This window comes from Corylus avellana, chromosome ca8, assembly GCF_901000735.1.
Source record: "Corylus avellana chromosome ca8, CavTom2PMs-1.0".
In the NCBI taxonomy this organism is placed as follows: Eukaryota; Viridiplantae; Streptophyta; class Magnoliopsida; order Fagales; family Betulaceae; genus Corylus; species Corylus avellana.
This window is the reverse complement of record NC_081548.1, coordinates 25,068,121-25,091,354: the sequence shown is the minus strand read 5'-3', so window position 1 is coordinate 25,091,354 and position 23,234 is coordinate 25,068,121. Positions and strand designations below refer to the sequence as shown.

The 23,234-nt window shown below is 37.0% G+C and overlaps 5 protein-coding genes across 7 annotated transcripts; 1 reads left to right on the top strand and 4 right to left on the bottom strand.

Annotated features, from left to right (window-relative positions):
- Window positions 1-10: 10 nt before the first annotated feature.
- Window positions 11-3,120, bottom strand: LOC132189726 (disease resistance protein RPP8-like). Its single transcript, XM_059604503.1, has 2 exons — window positions 1,268-3,120; window positions 11-1,142 (listed from the first exon to the last, which is right to left on the bottom strand). Exons 1-2 carry the CDS (start codon window positions 3,019-3,021, stop codon window positions 314-316), a joined length of 2,583 nt encoding a protein of 860 aa, XP_059460486.1. The 5' UTR covers window positions 3,022-3,120; the 3' UTR covers window positions 11-313.
- Window positions 3,121-7,592: 4,472 nt separating this feature from the next.
- Window positions 7,593-8,900, bottom strand: LOC132191106 (F-box/kelch-repeat protein At3g06240-like). The gene has a single exon (XM_059606118.1). It carries the CDS (start codon window positions 8,898-8,900, stop codon window positions 7,593-7,595), a length of 1,308 nt encoding a protein of 435 aa, XP_059462101.1.
- A 1,424-nt stretch (window positions 8,901-10,324) lies between these two features.
- Window positions 10,325-13,738, bottom strand: LOC132189128 (uncharacterized). Of its 2 annotated transcripts, XM_059603664.1 has the most exons (3): window positions 13,681-13,738; window positions 13,259-13,524; window positions 10,326-11,596 (listed from the first exon to the last, which is right to left on the bottom strand). In XM_059603664.1, exon 3 carries the CDS (start codon window positions 11,592-11,594, stop codon window positions 10,584-10,586), a length of 1,011 nt encoding a protein of 336 aa, XP_059459647.1. In that variant the 5' UTR covers window positions 11,595-11,596; window positions 13,259-13,524; window positions 13,681-13,738; the 3' UTR covers window positions 10,326-10,583. The 2 variants fall into 2 exon arrangements, with proteins under 2 accessions (XP_059459648.1, XP_059459647.1); XM_059603665.1 differs by having other exon boundaries at window positions 10,325-11,596; window positions 13,234-13,695.
- A 4,324-nt stretch (window positions 13,739-18,062) lies between these two features.
- Window positions 18,063-19,776, bottom strand: LOC132189786 (HMG1/2-like protein). Its single transcript, XM_059604576.1, has 8 exons — window positions 19,659-19,776; window positions 19,521-19,574; window positions 19,211-19,333; window positions 18,904-18,961; window positions 18,765-18,809; window positions 18,603-18,683; window positions 18,400-18,498; window positions 18,063-18,315 (listed from the first exon to the last, which is right to left on the bottom strand). Exons 2-8 carry the CDS (start codon window positions 19,565-19,567, stop codon window positions 18,298-18,300), a joined length of 471 nt encoding a protein of 156 aa, XP_059460559.1. The 5' UTR covers window positions 19,568-19,574; window positions 19,659-19,776; the 3' UTR covers window positions 18,063-18,297.
- Window positions 19,777-20,177: 401 nt separating this feature from the next.
- Window positions 20,178-22,871, top strand: LOC132189863 (uncharacterized). Of its 2 annotated transcripts, none has more exons than XM_059604680.1 (3): window positions 20,178-20,365; window positions 20,862-21,191; window positions 22,246-22,871. In XM_059604680.1, exons 2-3 carry the CDS (start codon window positions 20,875-20,877, stop codon window positions 22,850-22,852), a joined length of 924 nt encoding a protein of 307 aa, XP_059460663.1. In that variant the 5' UTR covers window positions 20,178-20,365; window positions 20,862-20,874; the 3' UTR covers window positions 22,853-22,871. The 2 variants fall into 2 exon arrangements, with proteins under 2 accessions (XP_059460663.1, XP_059460662.1); XM_059604679.1 differs by having other exon boundaries at window positions 20,854-21,191.
- The last annotated feature ends 363 nt before the right edge of the window (window positions 22,872-23,234 follow it).

Below are 23,234 nucleotides of genomic sequence, written 5' to 3'. Positions count from 1 at the left end.
TATTTGTTCATACTTTTATTCCATAGTCGCGCATTATTCAAGAACTACGCACAATGAAGAGATTCCCACGTGAAAGAACTTCAAAGGTGCCACAACTCAACTTCTATTAAGTCTATCTTCATCCAAAATATTAATTTATTCCTACCCAACGCTGAACACAGTGCTATCCATAAGACTGCCAACCAAATAAAACACCCAACAAACACTAACCTAACAGACCCCATACACAAATACAAATTTTCAAATACTGCACGACTTGCTCCCAACTCTGCCATCTTCTAGGATCTCTCATTGGACCACGTAACAACCATCTTCAAGTTGATGCAACAGACATATCTGCAGGTGTTATCATTATCTTAGGCCCATCCTTACCCAGGATTTTTTGAAGGGTCTCTATCTGATTTGTAGAGGGCCAAACAGCCTCGACTATTTGTAGATTACCCAAGCTCTTCAGGTTATCTGGAATATTCTCCAAACGATCACATTTACTGATGACCAGATGTCGAAGATTCACCATTGCCTTTCTTCCTAGTACCCATGTAGTTATTTTCAGTTCCACCATTTGGAGGATTTGGAGCTGAGCAAACCCACCTGCACCGAAATTAATCTCCACTCCATTAACAGAATTTTGTAGAAGTTTCAGTACACGAAGATTAGGCAGCTTCTCTAGTGTTTTTACACAATCTTCCACAAGAGATGTATCCTGCAAAGTTAATTTGGTGAGTGTCAAGGGGAATGCATTTGAATCAGGAAGTTTAGAAGCTGAAACAATTTTGAGTGATTGGAGGTGGTATAGATGGTCAAGGCTTTCAAGGAATTCAGCCGTTTCATTCGGGTCTTGGCTATCTAGTTTTAGTTTTCTAACATTGGGGAACTTGGCCTTGACCATAAGGCGCTTCATGTCTTTATGGGGACGTATGCAAGACAAGGTTTGGAGTTTCCCAAGAGATTTCTCATCATTTCCTTGACCACAAAAATTAAGGAGCCGACACAAGTGCAGATGCCGTAGTTGCTGCAGCTTCCAAATCCCTTCCGGCAAGTTGCTCAAGCTAGACTCTCTCATGTCCAGTGTCTGAAGATTTACAAGATTGCATATAGAGGAAGGAACATGCTTCATATCCGGAGCTCTTATCCTCAAGTACCTGGTAGAGTATTAATTAAACCCACTAAATCAATCATTCTCTATAAACTTTTGAGATAATTTAGCAGGAATTTTGAGAGTATTAATTAAACTACGATTATTGGGGTAAGTGATGATTTACATTACCTCAAATGAATTAGCCTTCCAACCTCATCAGGAACTCTGGACACATTTATCATCCCAAGGTTCAACACCCTGAGCAATTTGAAGCCTTTGTAAAGTGTACTCCACCGAGCAGTGGGAAGCGGAGCATGATGATCAGTACCCAGGACAGAATAATGGAAAGAACGGACATCTGAACACCGGCGGAGTTTTGTGAAAACACCCTCTGAAGAGGTGACATGAATGGCCAGTCTTCTAAATGTCTTTTCATGATCAGCACCACTTAAATTCTCTAGCAATATTGCAAGATATTTCGTTTCTCTACCCTTGGAAATGCAGAACTTCCGGAAAAGATCATGGATGCTGCAAGTCTTCACTCCACCGTCTGTCCTCCTTGCAGTCACCTGGATCAAGTTGAGTCTGATGAGCTCCTCCAAGTATTGCTCCCCAACATCCTCCATCTTTGTACTACCCTTTTGCCGAATAAACCCTTCTGCTATCCAGAATTGGATCAATTGCCTTACGGGGATTTCAGCTCCTTCTGGGAACATACCAAAATAGAGAAAGCAGAGGCTCAAGTGATTGGGTAAATTTTCATGGACATAGCTTAGAAGCAGGTTTATGCTATGCTCATCGCTACCCTCAATAGAGAATGTATTTAAATAATTCGCTAATTTGTACCATGCCTCAACATTTTGCCGCTGCATTACTAACAAATGGCCTAAAAATGCAAGGGAGAGAGGTGACCCCTTACATTTTTGTGCCATCTGTTCTCCGGGTACTTCAAACTTTGGAGCACATATTCCTGCAGTGAAGATTCCATCACAAAGGGAATTCCAGCTCTCTTTATCATTAAGCAGACCAAGTGAATGGGAAATGGGTGGCCTTCCTTGGGGATCCTCATACTCAGGCCGACATGTGAGCAAGATTCTACTTCCTTTCCCATCATCAGGAAAGGCTTGTTCTACCTTGTCCCATCCTTCTATTTTCCGCAGGTCATCCATGACAATGAGATATCGCTTATTTTGTAAGTACTCAGACAGCTTCTTCCGCAAATCTTCCTCTTTCATGTCTTCTGCAGCCACCGGACGCTGAAAACGCTCTAAAATTTTGTTCAGCAACTCTCCAGCTTTGCAATCCCGGGAAACATGAACCCAAACAAGGCAATCAAAGTGACCCTGAACCGAAATGTTGTTGTAGATCTTCTTGGCAAGAACAGTCTTGCCGATGCCGACCTCTCCAACAATTGAAATAATCTCACGCTGCCCGTCCTCCTTCTTCAGTTGATCCAACAGAGTCTCCAGCACTTTGGGAAAGCATGGCAAATCAACTTCCTTGATTTTCCGGTCACCTGTAAAAAATGTCTGGCTGCTACCGGTGCCGTTTTGTTTGCTGTTTGAGACTTTGTTGCCATAAATTTCTCTGACTCGCTTCGTGATGCCGTTGATCTTTTTCGAAACATGGTTGAGCATGCTTCTGTGGCGAAAGCCATAAATTAATTTCCCAAACTTGCCCCTCATCCTTTGCTTGGCGACATCGACAGCCAACATGTCGATGTCGCCCTCTGCCTCATAAGCAACGTCGCTGATTTTCTTCGCCAAATCTCTCACCGCTTGGGCATTCCCTTGACCCTCGGAGTTCCTAATGAAGCCACTTGCCAATCCAAGCTCCACATGAAACGACCTTATCTCGTCCTCCACCTCAAGAAGCAGGTCAGCATCTTGGTCCAGCAGCTGATTCAGCGTCTCTAAGAGCAAAGAAACGACACTGTCCGCCATTTTTTCTGGTATCGGTCTTCCTTCGAAGCAATATTGAGTCTACTTGCAACTTCAAGAAACTGTAGCTCAGCTTTGTAAATGCTCTTTCAGATTTCCAAGTTTGTAATCAGGAATCAGCATCTTTCCTTTTTTTGAAAAAAAAAAAAAAATTATTTATTCTTCTTGAATTGAATAAACCCAGTTGTATTTTGTCACGGTTGACTTGGGTAAGATTGACTCTTAAATCAGCTCTGGTTAACATAATAATGTAAAGAAAACAAATTTTTATCTCAACTTAATAATCTTAACCAATCTTTAAATAGTATTTATTAAAAAAAAAAATTAAAGCTTGGGTAGGACTTAAAAATGTAAATTTTTATCATGTTTTTCTAAAAAAAATTAAAAATTTTAATTGGTGATTGGCAGTGCAAGTTAATAAAATAAGATTAAATGTGGTGTTTCATAGCGTTACTCTCTATTCGATAATTAATTATAAGGTAAAGTCTACATACCCTCTTCAAATTACCACTTAATTGACAATGTCTTTTTAAATTTTTAATTGTGACAATGTTCTACTCAAACTACCACTCAATTGACAATGTCTCCCAAATTATGCATTTTCATAAGTATAATAAAATTGTAAAGATTTCTACAATTTTGAAAAGTCATGGTACAACTATGATTGCAACCTTAACATGAAGAGGGTGAAAAGCCCCTTTGTAAAGGGCATCACTAAAATAAAGAAAACCAGTAATATATAGAAGAATAATCTCCCAAGTAATGGCTACAAGCTCAAGATAGATCTACTAAGGTCTAGCTCGCAAGTAACACAACAAGCAAGCTAGGCCTAATTAGGGCTTTGGAAGCCTAACAAGTGAGTACACAACGAGTATAACTACATAAAAAATGAGTATTAACTTGTCATGCTATGTCACTTCTATCACTTCTCGACAAAGTATTAATAACACCACATGCAAAGAAGAAAGCCCTTGACATGAAGAAAAACAAACCATCTAAATGTACGAAACAAACATTCTCTTTAATACTGACTTAAACATGGTAGTGTTATCTCATGAACACCTTTAATGAAGTAAAATGCTAGGATTTTGAATGTAAGGAGACTATCCACAGAAAAGAGAGAAATGGTCAAACTATACATAGGTATGTCTATAAGAACGGTCTCTTTAGTCTTTACCTTCTAGATAGTTTAACAAACAAATGGGTGGACTTTCCGGTAATCAATATAAATAAATAACAAATAAGTAAGAAAAAAAAAATTAAGCCAACCCCGAAAGAAAAAGTGCTTTGCTGTTAAAATTATTTTTATTAGAATATTAATTGATATAATTATTAATTTTGTTAATATTTTAATACTCAATAAGTAAGACTAAGAATCAACCTATAATCTGTTTAGTTAAAATATATCTCTACAACTTTATCATACTTATGAAAAGGCATAACTTGGGGCACATTGTGTAGAAATTTTCAGTTTTAATTATAGCATACACACATTAATCGAGGTGTAGAAATTCAGCGGCATTTATAACTTTTATCAGATTATTTAAGGAGTAGTTGATTGGGAAGTCCAAGAAGATCTGATAAAATATTTGATCTTATTGGAAAGGTGCATTAAAGATCCGAAGAGATGTTCAATTTGTAGTCTTTGGATTTCTTATAAGAAATTTTGGCCATTAATTAGAAACCCTTCGATCTAAAATGGACCGAAAATGATCCTATTCTTATGTGACTTAAATCCGTTCAAGTCATAAATAAAGGACCTTGGAAAATTACAATTATCTTCAAGTCCTTTAAGATAACGCAGTATTGTATGAACGTGCATCAAATTACCAAATTCCAAATTAAAGATAAGCATAATATTAAAAACCCACAGAAATTGAGATTAAAAATACAAACTAAATTACATTTTTATAGAAAACGCAGTATTCCTTTAAGGATTTCAGTAAATTACAAGCAGTATTAAAGATTAGCATAATATGTAAAACCCACAAAAACTGAGATAAACAACACAAAGAAATAGATAAAACAATCCCATGTTTATCCCTATATTTTGAATTCTCAGCATAACTAAAAGATTAACGTATTGTCCTTTAAGGATCTCAATAAATTATGTGTAGTATTAAAGATAAGCATAATATGTAAAACCCACAAAAACTGAGATAAAAAAAACAAAAAGAAGCATATAAAATAATTTCATGTTTATCCCTAGATTTTGAATTCTCAGCATAACTGAGAGATTATCCCCAGATTTTGAATTCAAACAGAAGATTACAATAGATATTGATGCACATCCTTATCCAGCGATCACAGCGAACAACTCTTCCGAAATCTCAACATAAATGAAAAGATACATTTTTAATTTTTCAAAATAAAAATTCATAATATTTTCACTAATACGATGTCACATTCCCAACCAAAAAAAAAAAAAAAAAAGAATTTTGAATTACTTTTTAAACGTCTAAGCCCCCACCAAATAGAAACAATCACATCTTTTCAATTTCAAGTTATTCAACCAATTTTATTATTGGAATTTCAGAATATACAATAACATATATATATTTTTTTTGCTAATGGTAATCAACGTGATTAAGGAATCAGAAAAGTAAACAGAAAACTGCATATGAATTACAACTGAGAATGCAAAAGAAGCCGCTAACATGAATTTTGTGATACCCGATTCTAATTAGCTTACTCATTTTGTGAAAAAAAAAAAAAAAAAAAAAAATGCCCATAGTTTTAGCTTTTAAAGAAAGAATATTGAGAACTTACACAAAGAAATAGATAAAATAATCCTATGTTTATCCCCAGATTTTGAATTCAAACAGAATATTACAACAGATATTGACACACATCCAAAATTATCCCCAGAATTTGAATTCAATAGTGAGTTTTATGTTGTATGAAAAATAGTGGGGAAATCTCAAACGATGTTTTGTTGTTTTAAAATTGAAGTAGGTTGATGGGCATGGAGGAAATCTCTATCCTTTCTTTATTTTAGATAATTTTAGCAAGCATCTTCAATAACATTCAGATTTTCATGAAAATATGATTAATGGTCTTGAGTCCATTTAAGTATGTTAACCCACTACATTTAAATGTCAACTTGCATGTATTAAATTCCTAACAGTTACTAAATACCACGAGGTGAGTGTCCATAAAAACACTATCATGTGCTAGGAAACCGGGGCGGCCGGTACAGGCCAAGGCCCCTCCCCAAATAGATAAGAAATATTTTTTGTAAGGTGTAATTTGATTGTCAACTTATGTCGTCCCTACCAATCAGAAAATTGTGACCCTATCTATTAGAAAAAAAAAATATGAATTATAGAGATGAGTCCGGTTTCAAGCTACAAAGTGCAAATCAATCTACAAGTTTGTTACGTTTTTCATATGCTTGATAAACTTTTATTTCAAATATTACTTTGTTTGTATTACTTTTTCGGTTTAAAATTTGATTTTATAAATCAATTTCATATATATAATTTAGAATCTTTGGCTCGATCCGTCCCTTCTGGGAAAGAAGGTGTGCTAGGAAGATAAGATCGACTTTATACTTCCTGGCATATGGCGTGGATCATGTATTTTTAGTAAATTTGTTTTCTTTTTAGAAACAAAATTGGTTACGGGAGCTAAGTGATAATAAATTAAACATCATATTCAATATTATACCAATACACAATAAAAGCAAAGGCTGAAAAACAAGAATAATGTGTGTTTTTCAAAGATATAGCAAAACGCCTGTCACGAAAGTATGTGAAACGACACAAATGACAAATCTAATAAGAACACTGATAACACATACATACAATTATGTGCGAGTTTCAGAGATAAAATAAAGAAAACATCTGATCAGGGGAGGGAGATGGTAAAAATATGAGTATTAATTATCTAAAGGGAAAAATATAAAAAAGCTCCCCAAACTACCAACCGTTTTCGATTTAGCCTCCTAATGTTTCAAAAGTGATAAAGTAGTCTCCTAAACTACCAAACTATTGCATTTTGGCCACTCTGTTAGTCAAAACCATCAGTTTGGAAGGAAACTGCAAAACGACGTCGTTTTGTTATGAGTAAGTTACTATAATGCCCTTTTATGAAAAAAAAAATATATATATTGGAAAAAATATAAAAAAGCCCTCCAAACTACTAGCCGTTTTTATTTTAGCCCCTTAATGTTCAAAAAGTGATAAAGTAGCCCCAACAAAACGACGTCGTTTTGCAGTTTCCGTCTAAACTGACGGTTTTGACTAACAGAGTGGCCAAAATGCAATAGTTTAGTAGTTTGGGAGCTACTTTATTACTTTTGAAACACTAAGGGACTAAATCGAAAACAACTGGTAGTTTATGGGGCTTCTTATATTTTTCCCTTATCTAAAATAAAGAAATTGTACACATTTCACTATATGTAACGAAACATCACCATATATACCAATTAAGCACTCAATATTGATAAAAAAAAAAAAAAAAAAAAAAAAATGTAGCAAATAGCAAGCATTCATAAGAAACGGAGAATCAATACAATCTGAAATAAAGAAATTGTATACACAGAAACTAATTAATTAATGCTTAAGCAGAGTTCATATTCTGCCTTTCCTCTTCTTGATCACTCTCTTTATGGTAGTTTCCAAGTAGTCAATCACTATCTTTTGCTTCGTTGCTCTTCTATTCCCCTTCTTGCTCTCTCGTTTTGTTGGATCGAGTAAAACAAGGCTCTCCATATAAGAACCAGCAAAACAATACCTTCCCTCAACGCTATGATTCATAATTTTTGGCTTCTTTGGATCATATAAAGCAATCCCACTTCCTGTTTTCCATACTACCTCGCCGCCCGTGGTAAAACCCAATGGTTTTGGTATGTTTGGTCCTATTAAAACTTGGGTCCATGACTCTACTTCACCATATTCTTTCATCACCCACAAAGAATGTTGAAAAGAATCTGATGAGGAACAACACACCGCAAGTGATTTTCCGTATACTGAGATAGACAGGAGAGGTGGGAAAAGATAAGCTACTTTTTCCGGAAGCATTATCTCACGAAATATCTCATTACTTATATCAAATGACAACACCAAATGTCGGTAACCATAACTAGCAGGTTTGCTGCTCCTGGCTGAAGCAAGCCAATGGATGGCTCCATTGATGAAAGGTTGCGGACGACGGTGAATTAACCTTTGGATTGGCGCACAGCCGATTGTAGGTGCCAGACCACGGTAACTTAAACTGCACGCAGGAGCACCAACTCTAAAGCTTTTCCAATCCCCCGTAGCGAGTGAGAAAACCTGAACCACAGAATCAAGTTTTTCACCGCCATTGTTTTCTAACAAAACAATTTTCACCACTTTGTAATCGTACGTCTGTGAATCAAACCCAAATCCCCAACCGGTAGAACGCATCTGATGCTCCTCGTATCCAATATTATCGGGTTTAGGAAGGGGTACAGATTTTCCCAGCAATGGGTTCCACAAAAGAAGGGTGTCGATGTAACGCTTTATTAATACTAAGCCATTGCAGGAACCGACCAACTCAAAATGCTTCAAGCTTTTGTATGAGAATTTCAACTGTTCGTGTAGATCGAATGATTTGGTTGACTGGTCTTGTCCATCTATTACTCGTTTGCCAAGACACGGGGTGATGACGGTGGTAGTAAATTTGCGGCGGTGATTGGCATATTCCAAAGCCTCACAGGAAACCGCTAGAAGGAGAGTGGGTTGATCGGTGTTATTATTATGGGAACGGTTTGTGTGGGCGACGTGAGCGGAAGCAAAGTTAGGGTTACTGATGATGGAGCACCATGCTTTGTTGACGCAAATGAATCTCACAAGGGATTTCACGGCTAGTCTCATGAGAATTTCGAATATGATTTCATCCGGAAAATAGTTTCCCATGGCTTTTAGAGAGAAAGACTGCAGGTTGTAGGAGGGTGTTTGATTTTTGAGAGAAAGAGCGGCGAGTATACAGAATTATTCATTATTAAAAATGGAAAAAGAAAAAAAAGTAAGTATATAAAGGGATAGGAAGACGGCTTTTCACAAACGGATTAGTATTCGTTTTTGTTTTTTGAATAAGTATCCCAATCGGATTAGTATTCCTATTTGTGTTTGATTTTTCTATTTAAGGTGAATTTTTATGATGCAGCAGTAGGAGTTTTTTTTTTAAAAAGAAGAAATCAAATAATCATATAAAAGAAATAAGATACGAAAAATGTATTTAAATATGTATAAAACTTTCACGAATATTATGTATGTGCTTGTTGTTTAAGAACTTTTTCTATAATTTTATGTAACTTGTTGCTTGTACAATTAACCATCTCTCTCTCTATGGCTAATTGCAAGGAGTTAGTTAGGATTTAACGGAATTTGCAAAAATACTAACGTTGGAATTTTGAAATTTTTTTGAATATACAAATGGGTATTTTCGAAATTTTGAAAGTGATTTAACAGAAAATCTTAATTGATGGGTGAAAAAAAAAAAATTACAAATAAATACACTAAATTAACATTTTTTTTAAAGTTTAAGGATATAATTGCAAAAATAATAAAAAATGAGAGACAGTAAATAAAATTCTCCCTAAAGTGTTGGCAGGGAAATTTGATGGACACAATTTCAGACATGGAATAGCTAGCTACACAATTTCGAGGATGGTCATTGTCCCCTTGTCAATTTGATTTTGTTATCTCCGATGAAATGATTTGTATTCATCCAAAATAAACTAATTTAGCTTCTAGGCTGCTATTTTGTAGTAATTTGACATTTGCTCCCGAGGAGATTTTTTTTTTTTTTTTGGATTAAAATTAGCTTTTCTAATAGTTGTAAGCATCTTGATTTTTAATTGGCATGTACATTTCAAATCATCTTAAAAGCCACATCATTTTTGAGACACAATGAGGACTTTTAACATTACTTATTAGAGTGAAAATAACTAAGAAACCCTTAAAAGGAAACCATAAACAAATCAAATTATCAAAATACTAAATAAAAATTTCCTAAATGGACCAGAACTGGACGGCTGGACCCTTGTTGATATAAGCATATTTCAATTGTAATAACAGACAAAAACAACAAAGCCTTTTGATACTAATCCTTGATTTAAAGCCACGTGTCTCACATATGTTATATGAAAGTATTCGTGCTCTAGCTAGGTGTTACATGTCAATGGCTAAAAACTCACCAATGCTACACTGGGAATGTGCCTCATAAATGCTATTAGCGGATCATTTTCTGCAAGCAGATGAGCTAAACTTTGTTCATTTGTGTATGGTGTGCATTGAGTGTTAAGTTTGTGATTTCATTCAAATGTAAGCAGATCAGCTAAATAGATTCTAAAACACCGTTTCAGCAACAACCATGAATCCATAATAGAAAAAACAAGAATGGAAGTTGCACCAAAATCAGATTCATGATCATTATGTTATTATGATTGCAGATGCAGAATCCTGTATTTTGAGCTACTACACACAAAACAAAGAATCCTGATTACAAGTATAGTCTGTCTGCCCATGAAAGTGAGTATTTATGAAATCACCTGTGAAACTACAACACTAGTCTCATGAATCAAGACAATCAAAACCTCAAGCACCTGCTTCAGAAGACCTGGTCTGCCGCTGCAACTCCATATCAGCATTCCTCAGAAATTGATCCCAGCCACTTCCAGTGCTAGTGTCCAAGTAATCATACGGCACTGCTGTCTTCAAACCAGGCCTAACAGCACACTGGCTCTCCACAATTCTGAAGTCCACATTATTGCCTTCTTCCCCAGTGTTCTGCTCTAACTCCTCCCAATCAAACAACAGCGGCAATGTAAATGCACCCCAAGGGTTGAAATCTAACACCTTAATCCGCTCATCCTTTGTAACATAAACATCAAATGTGTAATTTTCCGATTCAAATTTCAGCCTCACATCATCCTCGTAAAATTGCTGAATCAACCGCTCAAGATCAATTTTCTTCTCAAGAAGAATAGGATAAAAAGTAGTCACCTCACGTTGGGAAATTCCAACTAGGTTTTGACCCCGTACAAAACAACGAAATTCCATCTCTGGCCTAAGAGATGGGTACCACTTGCGGAGCGCAAGGAAGAAATTATGTGGTCTTGATGAGGACTTGTCACTGCATGAATCATATGCATGACATAAATCATGGATCAACGATTCAGATGACCGTAGCAAGAGTGCAATCTCGCTAAATGTAGCGCATCGGAGGCTCCCAGTAGTGCTAATCCAAGCAGAATCTTTCGGAGAACTCCAATTCAACTTAGGGAAGACTGCACCACCAAGGGATTCAATTGATTCCTTAATTTTCAATTCAAGTTCTGGGAAAGATGGGGGTGGCGAAGATTGTTCTGACTCATCTCCAGATCTTTCTGATACTTGATAATCTTCCTCCTCTTCAGGGTTATGAATTCTATTGGGTAGGGCATCATCATTATAAATAGAAACTGGTAAAAGGAAGGGACCAGAATCGTCAAGAAGGTATTGAATAAACGATTCAGGAAGTTCGTGAATTTGGGTTCTAATGGAGACAGATTTAAATTTTGGGTACCACTCCTGAATCTGGCATCGATTCACTTCTTCTTCCTTCATTTCTGCATAAAATAGAAGATTTTATCAATAATATAAAAAATGAGTTCCTTCTATCTGTTACAAGAAAACCAAATAGTAGGGCTGGGATTGTGCCTTGAGTCTACTAGTTCAGGACGGATAGCATGAAACAGCCCTATATATCTCAAAAATATGAAAATAAGCACAAATCATTTCAAATTACAGAATAAGTAAAATCTCTAAATTGCACCAAAAGATCTTCAAATATAAGTTCAGAGATTATGGGTATACTGTTATTTATTCATAAATTATGATTCTCACGATTAATTTTGTTGAATTTATCTAATTTTTTCTTGTAAAGCCATCTAGACATGATAAAGATGTTTACTCTTAGTAGGAGCTGCTCAAAGCCATCATTAAAATATATGAATACGACAAAAGAAGGCCTTTTGCCTTTGAGTGCAAGATAGTAAAATTGGTCAGAATGAAACTGAACTAACTAAATGGCGATAATGACTCCAACACTAATCCTGTCATAATATTCAAGATAAGGTAGAAAATAACAGGATATGTTAGGGTGGCTGGCCACCCATGGGATGAAGTTTTTTTTTTTTTTTGGTCCAAAAACAAATTTTTTGGGAAATAATTTTTAGAGCTAGAGTATTGGAAATTCGATTCAATTCTAGTGAGAAAATTTGGTCATTTGTGTGTTGTCACCATATGAAATAATAGGAATGGTTATTTCATTCTAGCTTCTTGTATTCCTAGTAATAGTCATCCTATTCCCAAGGAATCAATATTCCAATGTACCAAACGTAGCCTAAGGTGTAGCCTAAGGTTATGATTGGATTATGCTTTACACACCAATTAATCATATAACCATCAACTTTAGACCTAAATCTGCCTCAATGCCGACTTGCCAAGAAAAGGGAAACTTAAATCCAACTTAAACTTCAAAATATGTCTTTAATGTTACAATATGATTAATATCCAAAATAGTATCATCTTCTGCACCATGCATGCATCCAAATAACGTCACTTTCTTGCCATAACTACAGCAAAGCAAGCCGTTCTCCCAGTTTGAACGGGTATTTTCAGACCCTTTTTGTATAAAATTCAAAAGACAATGTTTCTAGTAAAAGGTGAACCGAGAAGGGATCATTCACTAGTGGCCCGCTAAAACCATAATTGGCCTCAAATTAACTAGCAAAACCAAGTTTAACAGAAGCAACAATTAAAATAGTCTGTCCTTTCTTTTGAACAAGTAACAATTAAGCCACAAACTAAGCAATGAGAGCACCTGTATTGAGTCAAGCCAAGAATGAAAATATTCATTTAGAATCCAATCATCATACATTGTGAGGCTCTACCACAAACCGCTGTTAATTTGTTTTTTTATATTTTTCTCAAGAATTTAATTAAAGAGTTGAGCAGCAGCAGTGAGAAAGAGGGGGGTACAACCTTCAAACATTAAAACAGTACAACCTTCAAAACTTGCCAGTACGACACAAACATTAAAATCAAGCAAAATAACAAGAATTTCCAAGTTTCCAAGCCAAACAGACAGCCAATCTATGAAGGAAAAAAAAAAATCAACTTTACAGATTCTTAACCAAATTTCCAAGCCAAATAACAGAAAAATTAACTAAAAGAAAGCCACAAAATTAACTTAAGAACCAACCGGTGGAGGAGAGAGGGCCACGTACCGCCGGTGGAGGAGAGAGAGAGCCTTCCCGGAGGTGGAGATTTTTGAGATCCTTTGCCGACGCCCAACCAACGATTTTCTTCTCGAGTCGCCGGAGAATCTTTCGCCGGAGTGAGAGAGACAGGTGCGAGGGAGGGAGAGCGGGAGAGGGAGAGAGGGAGAGCGGGCTTCTGGGTTGTCGCCGGAGGGGATTTTCTGGGCTGTCGCCGGAGGAATTTTCTGGGCAGGGAGGAAGCGAGCGAGAGGGAGAAAGGGAGAGGCGGCTGGCTGAAAGAGAAGAGAAGAAAAGGGTTAGTGTAACCTAAAATTAATCCTGCGACCAATTCATAGCTAGGTTTGCAGATCCAATGCGATTGCCTTATCAGCTCAAGCCGCTTGAATATGAGGAGACATGGAACATGTTCCTCGAAAAGCTGCGCTTACCAGATAATGTTCAGTCCTTTGATTCGAAAATATTCAAGCCAAAAGATAATGTATGCGTGGCGAGCTTCATGATATCATCTTGTCAAAAGTAAAAATATTGCATGGATCCGAGGATTAGTTGGTGGATCCTTGGCTGGGCCTCTACAGTTGGTACCCACCTTGGTGGTAGCCCGAAATACTCTCCAGCCTTATAGGTGAAACCGAATACCTCGTATAAAAAAAAAGAAAGTAAAAGATATTGGCTTTTTCCACATCCATGGAAACACGTCGGATCGTGAAACAGATGCATCTTCTAAGCGGGTTGCAAACAGCAAAGACTATCCCTGTAAAAAATCATTGTACATTCAACATCTGCGCTCTTACTTGTCCTTCAACATTAAAAAAAAGGATACGCCTACAAAGGCAATTGGCAACTTTCTCCATCAAGTCATTCGTCATCGAGGCTTTGGATTGCTTAGGGTGCTTGATCTAGAGCGTGTTTACAAACCTGAACTCTGCATGAGAATTTGGGGAAAATGTATCACTTACGGTACTTGGGTTTAAGATGCCCTTCCCGACTCTGTTAGAGAGCTATCCTACCTCGAGACCTTGGATGTGACGCACACCAATATCAGCTCTCTACCCAAAAATATTTGGAACATGAAACACTTTCGGCATCTCTGTCTGAATGACATACGCCTTGATATATCTGCGCAAAAGCATGGCCGTTCTCTTACTCAGCTCCATACGTTGTGGGGATTATTTGTCGACAAGACAAGTCCAGTGAAGAATGTTTTGAATTGGATAATCAATCTTAGAAAATTGGGTCTGGCATATTATTTGGACTCCACTCAAGAATTAGGTGAGTGGATTGCAAGACTGGCAAGTCTTCAATCTCTACGATTAAGATCCAAGGGCGGAAGTGGTTGACCTTCAAAGCTCGAATTGAAGCCTTTGTCAAGCCTTGAGAATTTCACTTACATTTATTTGCTTGGAAACTTACAGAAGCTGCCTGAGAGGTACGAATTCCCTCCGAAACTGGATCCGAATCTCCTAAAATTCTTAGGAGAATTATAGTTTTTAAAATTTTAGATTTAGGTCATTCATTTTCATCTAAGAGTCATTATCCTGCCACATGTCTCACTACTAATAAAATAATATTTAAATTTTTAATGATATTAATAATCATTATTATTTTATTAATAATGGGACACGTGGCAACATAATAGTTCTTGGATGAAAATAAATTACCTAGATCAAAATTTCAAAAACTAGAATTCCCCTAAGAATTTCAGGGATCCTGATCCTCCGAAACTAACCATTCTTTCTTTGTCGGTCTCAAAGCTGAAAACAGATCACATGCCAATCCTAGCACAGTTGCCAAGCCTTTCTATCCTGAGGCTATTGGTTGATTCCTACATTAGCACCGAAATCAAGTGCCCTAGTGAAGGCTTCATTGTGCTTTGCATACTAAAGCTCTTGATGCTCCAGACAAGTTACTAAATTTGAGCAACATTCAGAAAATAATTTTAACAAACATGCCCAAGGGATTTGCAAACAATGTTCAAGCCGACAAGGACAAGAGAAAAAATCATCACCAAGAGAGAGCTCCAGTGTGAAGCACGTTACAATCTATTACCTCCTTTTTTTTTTTTGGATGTCGGAGAACCTCTCTAAGGCAAAGCCCTTCGAACCCACAATCTATTACCTCATTTACTAACGATTGCTCTACTTTTGTGATATTAGTCTCCGTATCTTTTTAATAGTTACTCTTTACAAAAAAAGTTTTTATGCGCTTTTTAATAGTTACTCTTTACAAAAAAGTTTTTATGCGCTACGTATTTGGTCACTCACCCATCTACTTGGTTTTAGGAGATAGTGTGGCTTGTGCTAAAAGCTTGGAAGACAACCCAAGTCAAGGAGCTGATAGCCGATCAAATACCCTTCGCCTAATTGTTGCCGTGTTTCCGTTCTTATTCTTGTTCTTGCTGTTGTGTTTTCGTGGTTGTTAAGAGAGCGCTGATGTATTATGTATATCATGTTAGAAACATTCGGTGATCATTCGATTTATCTCGTGCTCTGTGTCAGACTTCATTTATATACTTTTCGGTGCAGCAGTAATTTATTCTCATAATAATCCTTTAGCAACTGAAACTTCTCTCAAATTAATTTCTGATGATGGGAAAAAAAATGTATACATTTTGTTGGAATTCTATACATATACTAACGAATCATCCGCGGAATTTGAACTAGAAGACTTTTATGTTACAAAAAGCTCCCCATTCAGCCATACCGTCTTCCTCGTAATGAAAACCAAATGTGGTTGAGCAACGAAGTTTTTAGATATCACTCTTATTAACGGTGCCCAAACTATCCTCAGAACATGGGTCCAGAATAACATGTTAGAGAGACTAATTTGACAAAGTAGATAGCTTATTGGCATCCTCAGCATTGCACCCGAGAGCAATCCTCCACACCATCTCCTTCCGCCTCCAAAGCGGCAAAGCCCATCAAGATAAAAAACCGCAAGAGTCACAAGCAAGAGAAATGCTCTTAGGCTGCCTCAGGGTGGAGCAAGGGAACCTACCCGAGACTGTCAGACCTCCTCAAAGGACTAGTTATTTCCAAGCAAAGAATACTAATTAATGTAGGAAAACGGGCACTCCAATTGAATCGCACGCACGATATTACAAGAAAGCACGCTCAACGAGCACTGGAGCAAGGCAGCTCCAAGGAGATCCACTTGATCTCCTAATCTCCTACTCATGCAAAACGCCGGCACTCAACACATGGAACGCTGATCTGAACACGATTCAAACTGAATTTTACCCTTTATTCTGAACAAATCTTCGCATTATTGCCTCCAATAGGAGCCTGCAGCTTACCATATTATCTTTATTTTTCCCTTTTGGACTATTTATTGCCATTTTTAAAGTTTTAGCCAACGTAATAAGAATCGGAGCTCCTATAATGAAGACTAAATTTTTTGCGATAATGAGAATATTTCATGTTCACTACCAAGCTTCTGGTAAAGGCTCACTATCAGCAATCAGTCGAAAGAGAAATCCACAAAACAAAGGATTTGCGGCTAATGTAAAAAACAGATCTGAAGTCGATAAGATCAGCCCAAGTAAGCAAGCAGCAACAGTTAGCGGGACCACACAATCCAAATTTCACATTATCAACCCAGCAAAAAGATTTCACTCCAAGAGCAGTTCCACGAAACTAGGAAGATCCTAGAGCCACAAGATGAGGATGCACCAACACAAATGAACATAAATAAAAATCAAAGATTAGAGGCTACAGTAAATAAAAGACTTGCAGAACAGAGTAAATTAAATTCTATACGTCCAAGATATTCAACTTAAAAGCATTGGGCAGCACCTTATAGTGCACCTATCTTCCATCATAAATAAAAATGGGAAGCTCCCTCATTTCACTAATTCCAAATGTATAAGCCAAGTGAAACATGTAACCGGAAGAGAAATTCCTCAAACAATAAAACATGCAATTGTACTACACGGAATAAAGCAAGTATAACCAACTGATAGACAACAGAAAGATTATAAAAAAAATAAAAAATCACTAGATATAAGCAGTATAACCAATTCAAAACAAAACATAGCAAGCTCAGTATAAGTCCAGACCAGATTTATGTCAACACTAAGAAAGTTGGTATGGAAGCCAAAAGTAGATTCTCTTGCAAACATGTATCAAATCCAGAAATGAAACTATAAGGCAATAAAAAGACAGCAATACATTGGGAAAAAGGCTGCAATTACAATACTCCAGTACACTTAAGAGCCCTCATTGGTAGACATTCAAATGGATCAAAATGACATTTGCATAATAACATACAAGAAATAGAATCGAAAATACATGAAAACCATCTAACATGAATCCAAACCACTGCAAGGAAATTGAAAACAGAACAAGATGAGTAAAAATTGAAGTATCACAACTAAACGCAAGGGCTAGAAAGATTAAAGAATATACAAGATGTTAACACACTACTAAGCCACATTTCCAATTATATTACAATCAGACTATGGTTCCCATCAACTAATCAAAGTCAGAGCAAGATGTTATCCACATGCATTTTCTCCCATGATACCATTTTGCATCTTCAGCAAACATGCATAGAGACTAACAAAGCCATGACAGTACTAATAAATCACGCAGCCTTCAAATGGATAATACTTTTTTCCAACAAAAAATGAAGAAATATGTCCAAACTCTAAAACATTAAAAAACACAGTAACAAATACCAAGGGGGGAAAGGCTCAGACATCAAGAGGGAGGGAGAGAGGGGAGAACAAACAAAAACTTATAGAAAACACGTAAATAAATGCGCATTATAATCAAAAGCTAGATCAAGGGGATAGGCTGCTGACACTCTACAATAGATAAAACACATTTGCTAAATCATTAGGTTCAAATAAAAGTACAACGAGAGGGCAACTTCCAATCTATAACTACCCATTGCTGGAAGGGCAAAATAAATTGACAGGGGAGCAAGGATATATTTTCTTGGAAAAGGGAACAAAAGTTTAGACATAAGATCATCAAACCAGTAGCATGGGATGATCAGAAATTTTTTGACAGCCTAAATGACTATCCTATACTTTGTGCCATTGGCTACTCATCATCATCCTCCTGCAAACAAGAGAAATAAAAACAATCAATTAATAAAGATTCAAAACTTCTTATACAGAATCAGACCAAAGAATTCAGACAAACCTCATCACTGCCATCTTCATCTCCTTCATCCTCATCATTCACCTCAGACATCGACTTCTCCGACTCCACTTCATCCTCGGCTGCATTTGCACCTTCAGCCTGACTCAACCAAAAAAACAAAGCAAACAAATCATTCACAGGGTACAAAGGATACATAGATCCATTACAGAATAAACAAATATAAATAACAGCAATGGAATTACCTGCTTCTTGTTATAGGCTTTCATGTTCTTCTCATAGTCAACCTTCCTTTTCTCTGCCTTAGCTACGAATGGTGCCTTTTCCTGAAAGTAATGGTGTTCTTTTGGTCAAAACCACCTATGGGTTCACAATAATCAATAACTTCCATATTGGGAAATACTTACAGCATCAGACATTGACTTCCATTTAGCTCCAGCAGCTTTACCAACCTGATAATTTTACCATCAACAATAACGTATTTCAAACCCATGAGAACTATACAATTTACTTAACTACCCATATCCAAAAAGGAATAGGACTTACAGCAGAGACTGATTTATTGTCAGGGTGATCCTTATTGAACTGCTTCCTGAACTCTTCCCTGTAATCATCAAATTTAAGAAATTAAAATAAATAAATAAGATAGATATATAGATTACAACTTGAGGTAAAAACCTTTGTTTAACATGTACTTTACCTTGATGGTAAAAATAAAAATCATATTTGAGTGTGTGTGGATGTGTTACGTAGACTTTTGTCACTTTTTTTTTTTCTCGGGAAGCATTTATTTTCCACTAAAACAAACAAAGCAAATTGAGAAACGAGATTGAAGGGTAACAAGAACAGCTACATGAAAACGAAGAAAGCACTGGCGGGCCTTTTAGGCTTGTTAGGGTCCTTCGTGGCCTTTCCCTTCTTAGTTGGTGCCTTTCCAGCTTTCGTGGAAGCACTGCCTTTCTTATTCACAGAAAGCCTACCACCATATACAAAACCACACAAAAAAAATATCAATACAAAGATATACAAACAGAGACAAAGACAGAGAAAGAGAGTTTTTTCATTAACTTTAGATCTAAGATCTGAGAGGCCATGATCAACGGGGTTTTTACTCGGATGGCTAAAACAAGGAACAGATTTTTTAGGAGAACAATAAAACTTACTTGGCATCAGCTCTCTTCGACTCAGACTTGGATTTCGCTCCTTTCATGGCGAACCTGCAAAATACACGATCGGATCAGTGAAAATCGTTCGAAATACGCGGAAATTCGTCCAAAATCGATCGGAATCGACGAACTCACAGGTCTGGTGAACTCGAACTAGGGTTAGGGTTAGGGTTGGGGCTAGAGTTTCAACGCGGAGAGAGAGAGAAAGAGAGAGATAAGTGGGATTGATTGTGAGGGGGCTTGAGATGCCGAAAGGCGGAGATATTAAGTTAGGGGTTAAATTGAAATTCAATTGCGAACGAAATGAAATTTGGGGGTTTAGGCGGGATTTTAAATTTTATGCCATGTCATCGATCCGTGTGCTTTCACGGTATTGGCTGCGTAGATCTTAAGCGTGTCCTTTCGATCTTCGCCCCTTTGTGTTTTCCTTTGTGTTTCTTCTTCTCTCTCGGTTGGTCGGTCAACGACCCTCTGGTGGACTCGGGTTGTAAGTCAGCGCAGGCCCAATTCCAATCGATTGGTGGACTCGGGTTGGAACTCCAACTCCACCCAATCCCTCAGTGACCCAAGCCCAAAGTCCGCTCGGTCATTTTAGTGCCCGCTTTAATAATGAAATGGGCCTAAGGAACCTATTTCACGACCGTCTCCCTCGTCCCCCTCCTACCCTCTTGTTTTCGTTTCGTTGCACCACGAGAGCGTGAGAGATTCTGAGACGGCACTGAGAGAACGAGAGAGAGACTGAGGCATAGAGGTGCGGTGGTGGCCATCGTCGGCGGTGAATCACCTGATTCGGCGAGCCCTGTGCCAGTTGGGTCCCGGTGTTTTCTCTGTTTCCAAACAAGGTGAGAATTTGATTTTAGATTTCTGTAGTTTCTAAGCTTATAGGTCGATTTATGTTAGAATTGTTGAAGTTTGATTTTGTGGATAAAATCTGTGGATGACCGTGGTATTGGAAGTGGTGGTGGCCTGTTGTTGTTTGGGTAGCCTGGCTTGTGGGTGTTGGGGGTTCTGGGAGGTTTTGAGTTTGAGGAGGATGAGATGATACTTCGTTGAGGGAGAGGGAGAGAATGAGAGGAGAAAAAAAAAATCCTAGAAGGTGCTACAGTCCTATATGAGAATTTTTAGCGAAACTTATATTTTGAAGAGTCTGCTTGAGCTCGAAAAAGGCTCATACTAGCTAAGTAGCTAATATGAGACTTTTGAAATCTCTGCTGGAAATGCTCTTATCGTTTTCAAGGGTTAGGGCTTTACTATTTATTACGCCATTTCATTCTAAAGGATCAAACAGGCGAAACTCACTTTCATATTTGCGTTGCTGATTTGTTTGAAGGTGATCAGAACTGTTGCGCCAATGTGTTCGACAAAATTCCTGAGAATAGAAAAACAAAACAAAACAATGAGAAAGCGAGGAGGGATTAAGAAAGCATCAATACCTGGGTTTCAGAATTCAATCTCACTGAGAGAAGAATCCATCGGGAAAAAACAAACCAAAGGCGGGTCCAACAATTCCAAGTCTATGCTAAAAGTTGAGCACTTGCAGAAGCTAGCGGCTTGGGCCAGTGGGGAGGCTGCTATTCCTTCTTTGGCTGCCACTTTTGGGCACCGTTTGGCTACTGTAACGGAGGCCATGGGGGTACCACCTGACCCTTCTCTGTTTTCATGCGAAAGGTCTGTCTGTATATCGAATTTGATGTGATTATTTTTGTTGATTGGTAATTGCTTCTAGCTGTCTGGCCTAGTTTCGGAGGTTGTTTGATGGTTAGGTTTCGTACAGTTGTATATATATTTCTTGCATTCCAGATTCGCCTGAAGATAAAAGTCTTACTGAAGTGCAAATGCTAAGAGAACACACGGAATGTTTTGTTGACAGTGTTTTTGACTTTGTTGCTTGTTTGAATTGTGAATCGGCCCTAAAAAGAGAAGTCAGAGTAGTTATCCTGTTTTAAAATGCCTAGAGAGGCTGAATTGTAAAGGGAATTTATATAGGGGAAGGGACATGTTTAGTTGGTTCAAGTTGGTGTTATATGTATAATCTTTTGGAAGATAGGACGGAGGAACACTATGAGAAAATTGACATATCTTGCTGGGTGGGAATCAAATAGGGAAGCCAATGTGGATTCATGTAGGCTTGCTTTTTGCTCCTTATACCTGCTGATTACTGCAGAATTATTAGAATGCTTGGTGTGTTACCACACTTCATGGTTTTGTTAGCACATATGATTTGACTAAAGAAATCTTTATTGATTTTCCTTTCTCAGGTATTCAATGTGTGGCATTATTCAGTTTGCTTTTTCATGCATTAAAGACTTGAATCCGATCATAATACCATGTGAGCTGCAGGATAATGAAATATAAGTAAAATATTGTCTCAATTTGATCATCAAACATGATGCATTAAACAGAGTTATAGGAACAGTTATTATATGTGTCAGTTGTAATGCTACTTGCTAGATATCCTTAATAACTGTAAGATTTTGAGTTGCAATTCCTGCCTTATGGACTTTTTGATAATTTTATGCCAATTTCCTATTTAGATCAAAGCAAGGGCCACACATTTTATTTGGTAAAAGGATTCTTATTACCACTTTCAGATTGCTCTAACAACAGATGTTTAGTATGAGTTAGTTCTAGTGGCAAGACATATCATCAACATTTGTTTGGATTATTTGTTGGTTTCATTTATGTAGCTTGATAGACTTATAAAGAGTTTAATCTCTTACAGATGTGAAACAATTCTTCAGCCTGGCTTCAACTGTACTGTTCGAATTGAAAAGAATAGGGCAAAGGCAAGGCGTAAAAGGAAGAAAACTAATAATTTCACCCAGAACAATATGGTATACAAATGCCACTTCTGTTCACATTGGAATCTGAAGAGAGGGACCCCGAAAGGACATATGAAAGAGATATGTCCCTCAAAGGCCAAAACATCTTCAAAATCAGAAACTGCAAAACCGATGCTTCAGAAATGTGCTAGCTTGGAGAAGAGCTCCAGAAGCAAAGATGATATCAGTAAAACAGATGAGATAGCTTCACCAACTTTTGCTGGGGAGATTCCTACAACAGATAGTCCTGCAACTCCATTGGTGAGAAGTGGCACTATTTTGCTGGATGCAAAGAGGAGAAAGAGAAACCGATCAATATCCAAGAAACCAGCTGGAACTGAAAGCAATTCTACCCCAACAGATGTGGAAAAAGCTGCGAGCACGTCAAATAAACGAAGAAAAAAATCTTGGACTAGTTTGAGAGAAATTGCTGACAGTGCCGACCATGATAGCAGCCCGAAGATCACTAATTTGACAATCCCATTTTGTTTAGCAGGGACTTTATAGATTTCAGTGTTCGTGTTTTTTTTTCGATTTCAATGTTAAATATATATATAGTAAAGCAAATCATTACCTAAAAATGAGGAATCGATCAAAAAAAAAATAAAAAAATTAAACGTATGTATGTGATAGTGAAAGATAATGGAAAACAAAAGATATGTTAAAACACTATACACATAATATATATGTGTGTGTTTAGTTGTCCAATGCACAATGTGCTTTTATGTTGGTAGGACGGGATCCCTTATAATTCATATGATACTTATCACTTTTATCAATTTAGTATTTAATCTCATTATTTATTATTTATTGTAATTAATCACACTTTTAAGATGATAAAATTTAATTATTTAAATATAAATAATATAAATTTTACATAATACAAAAT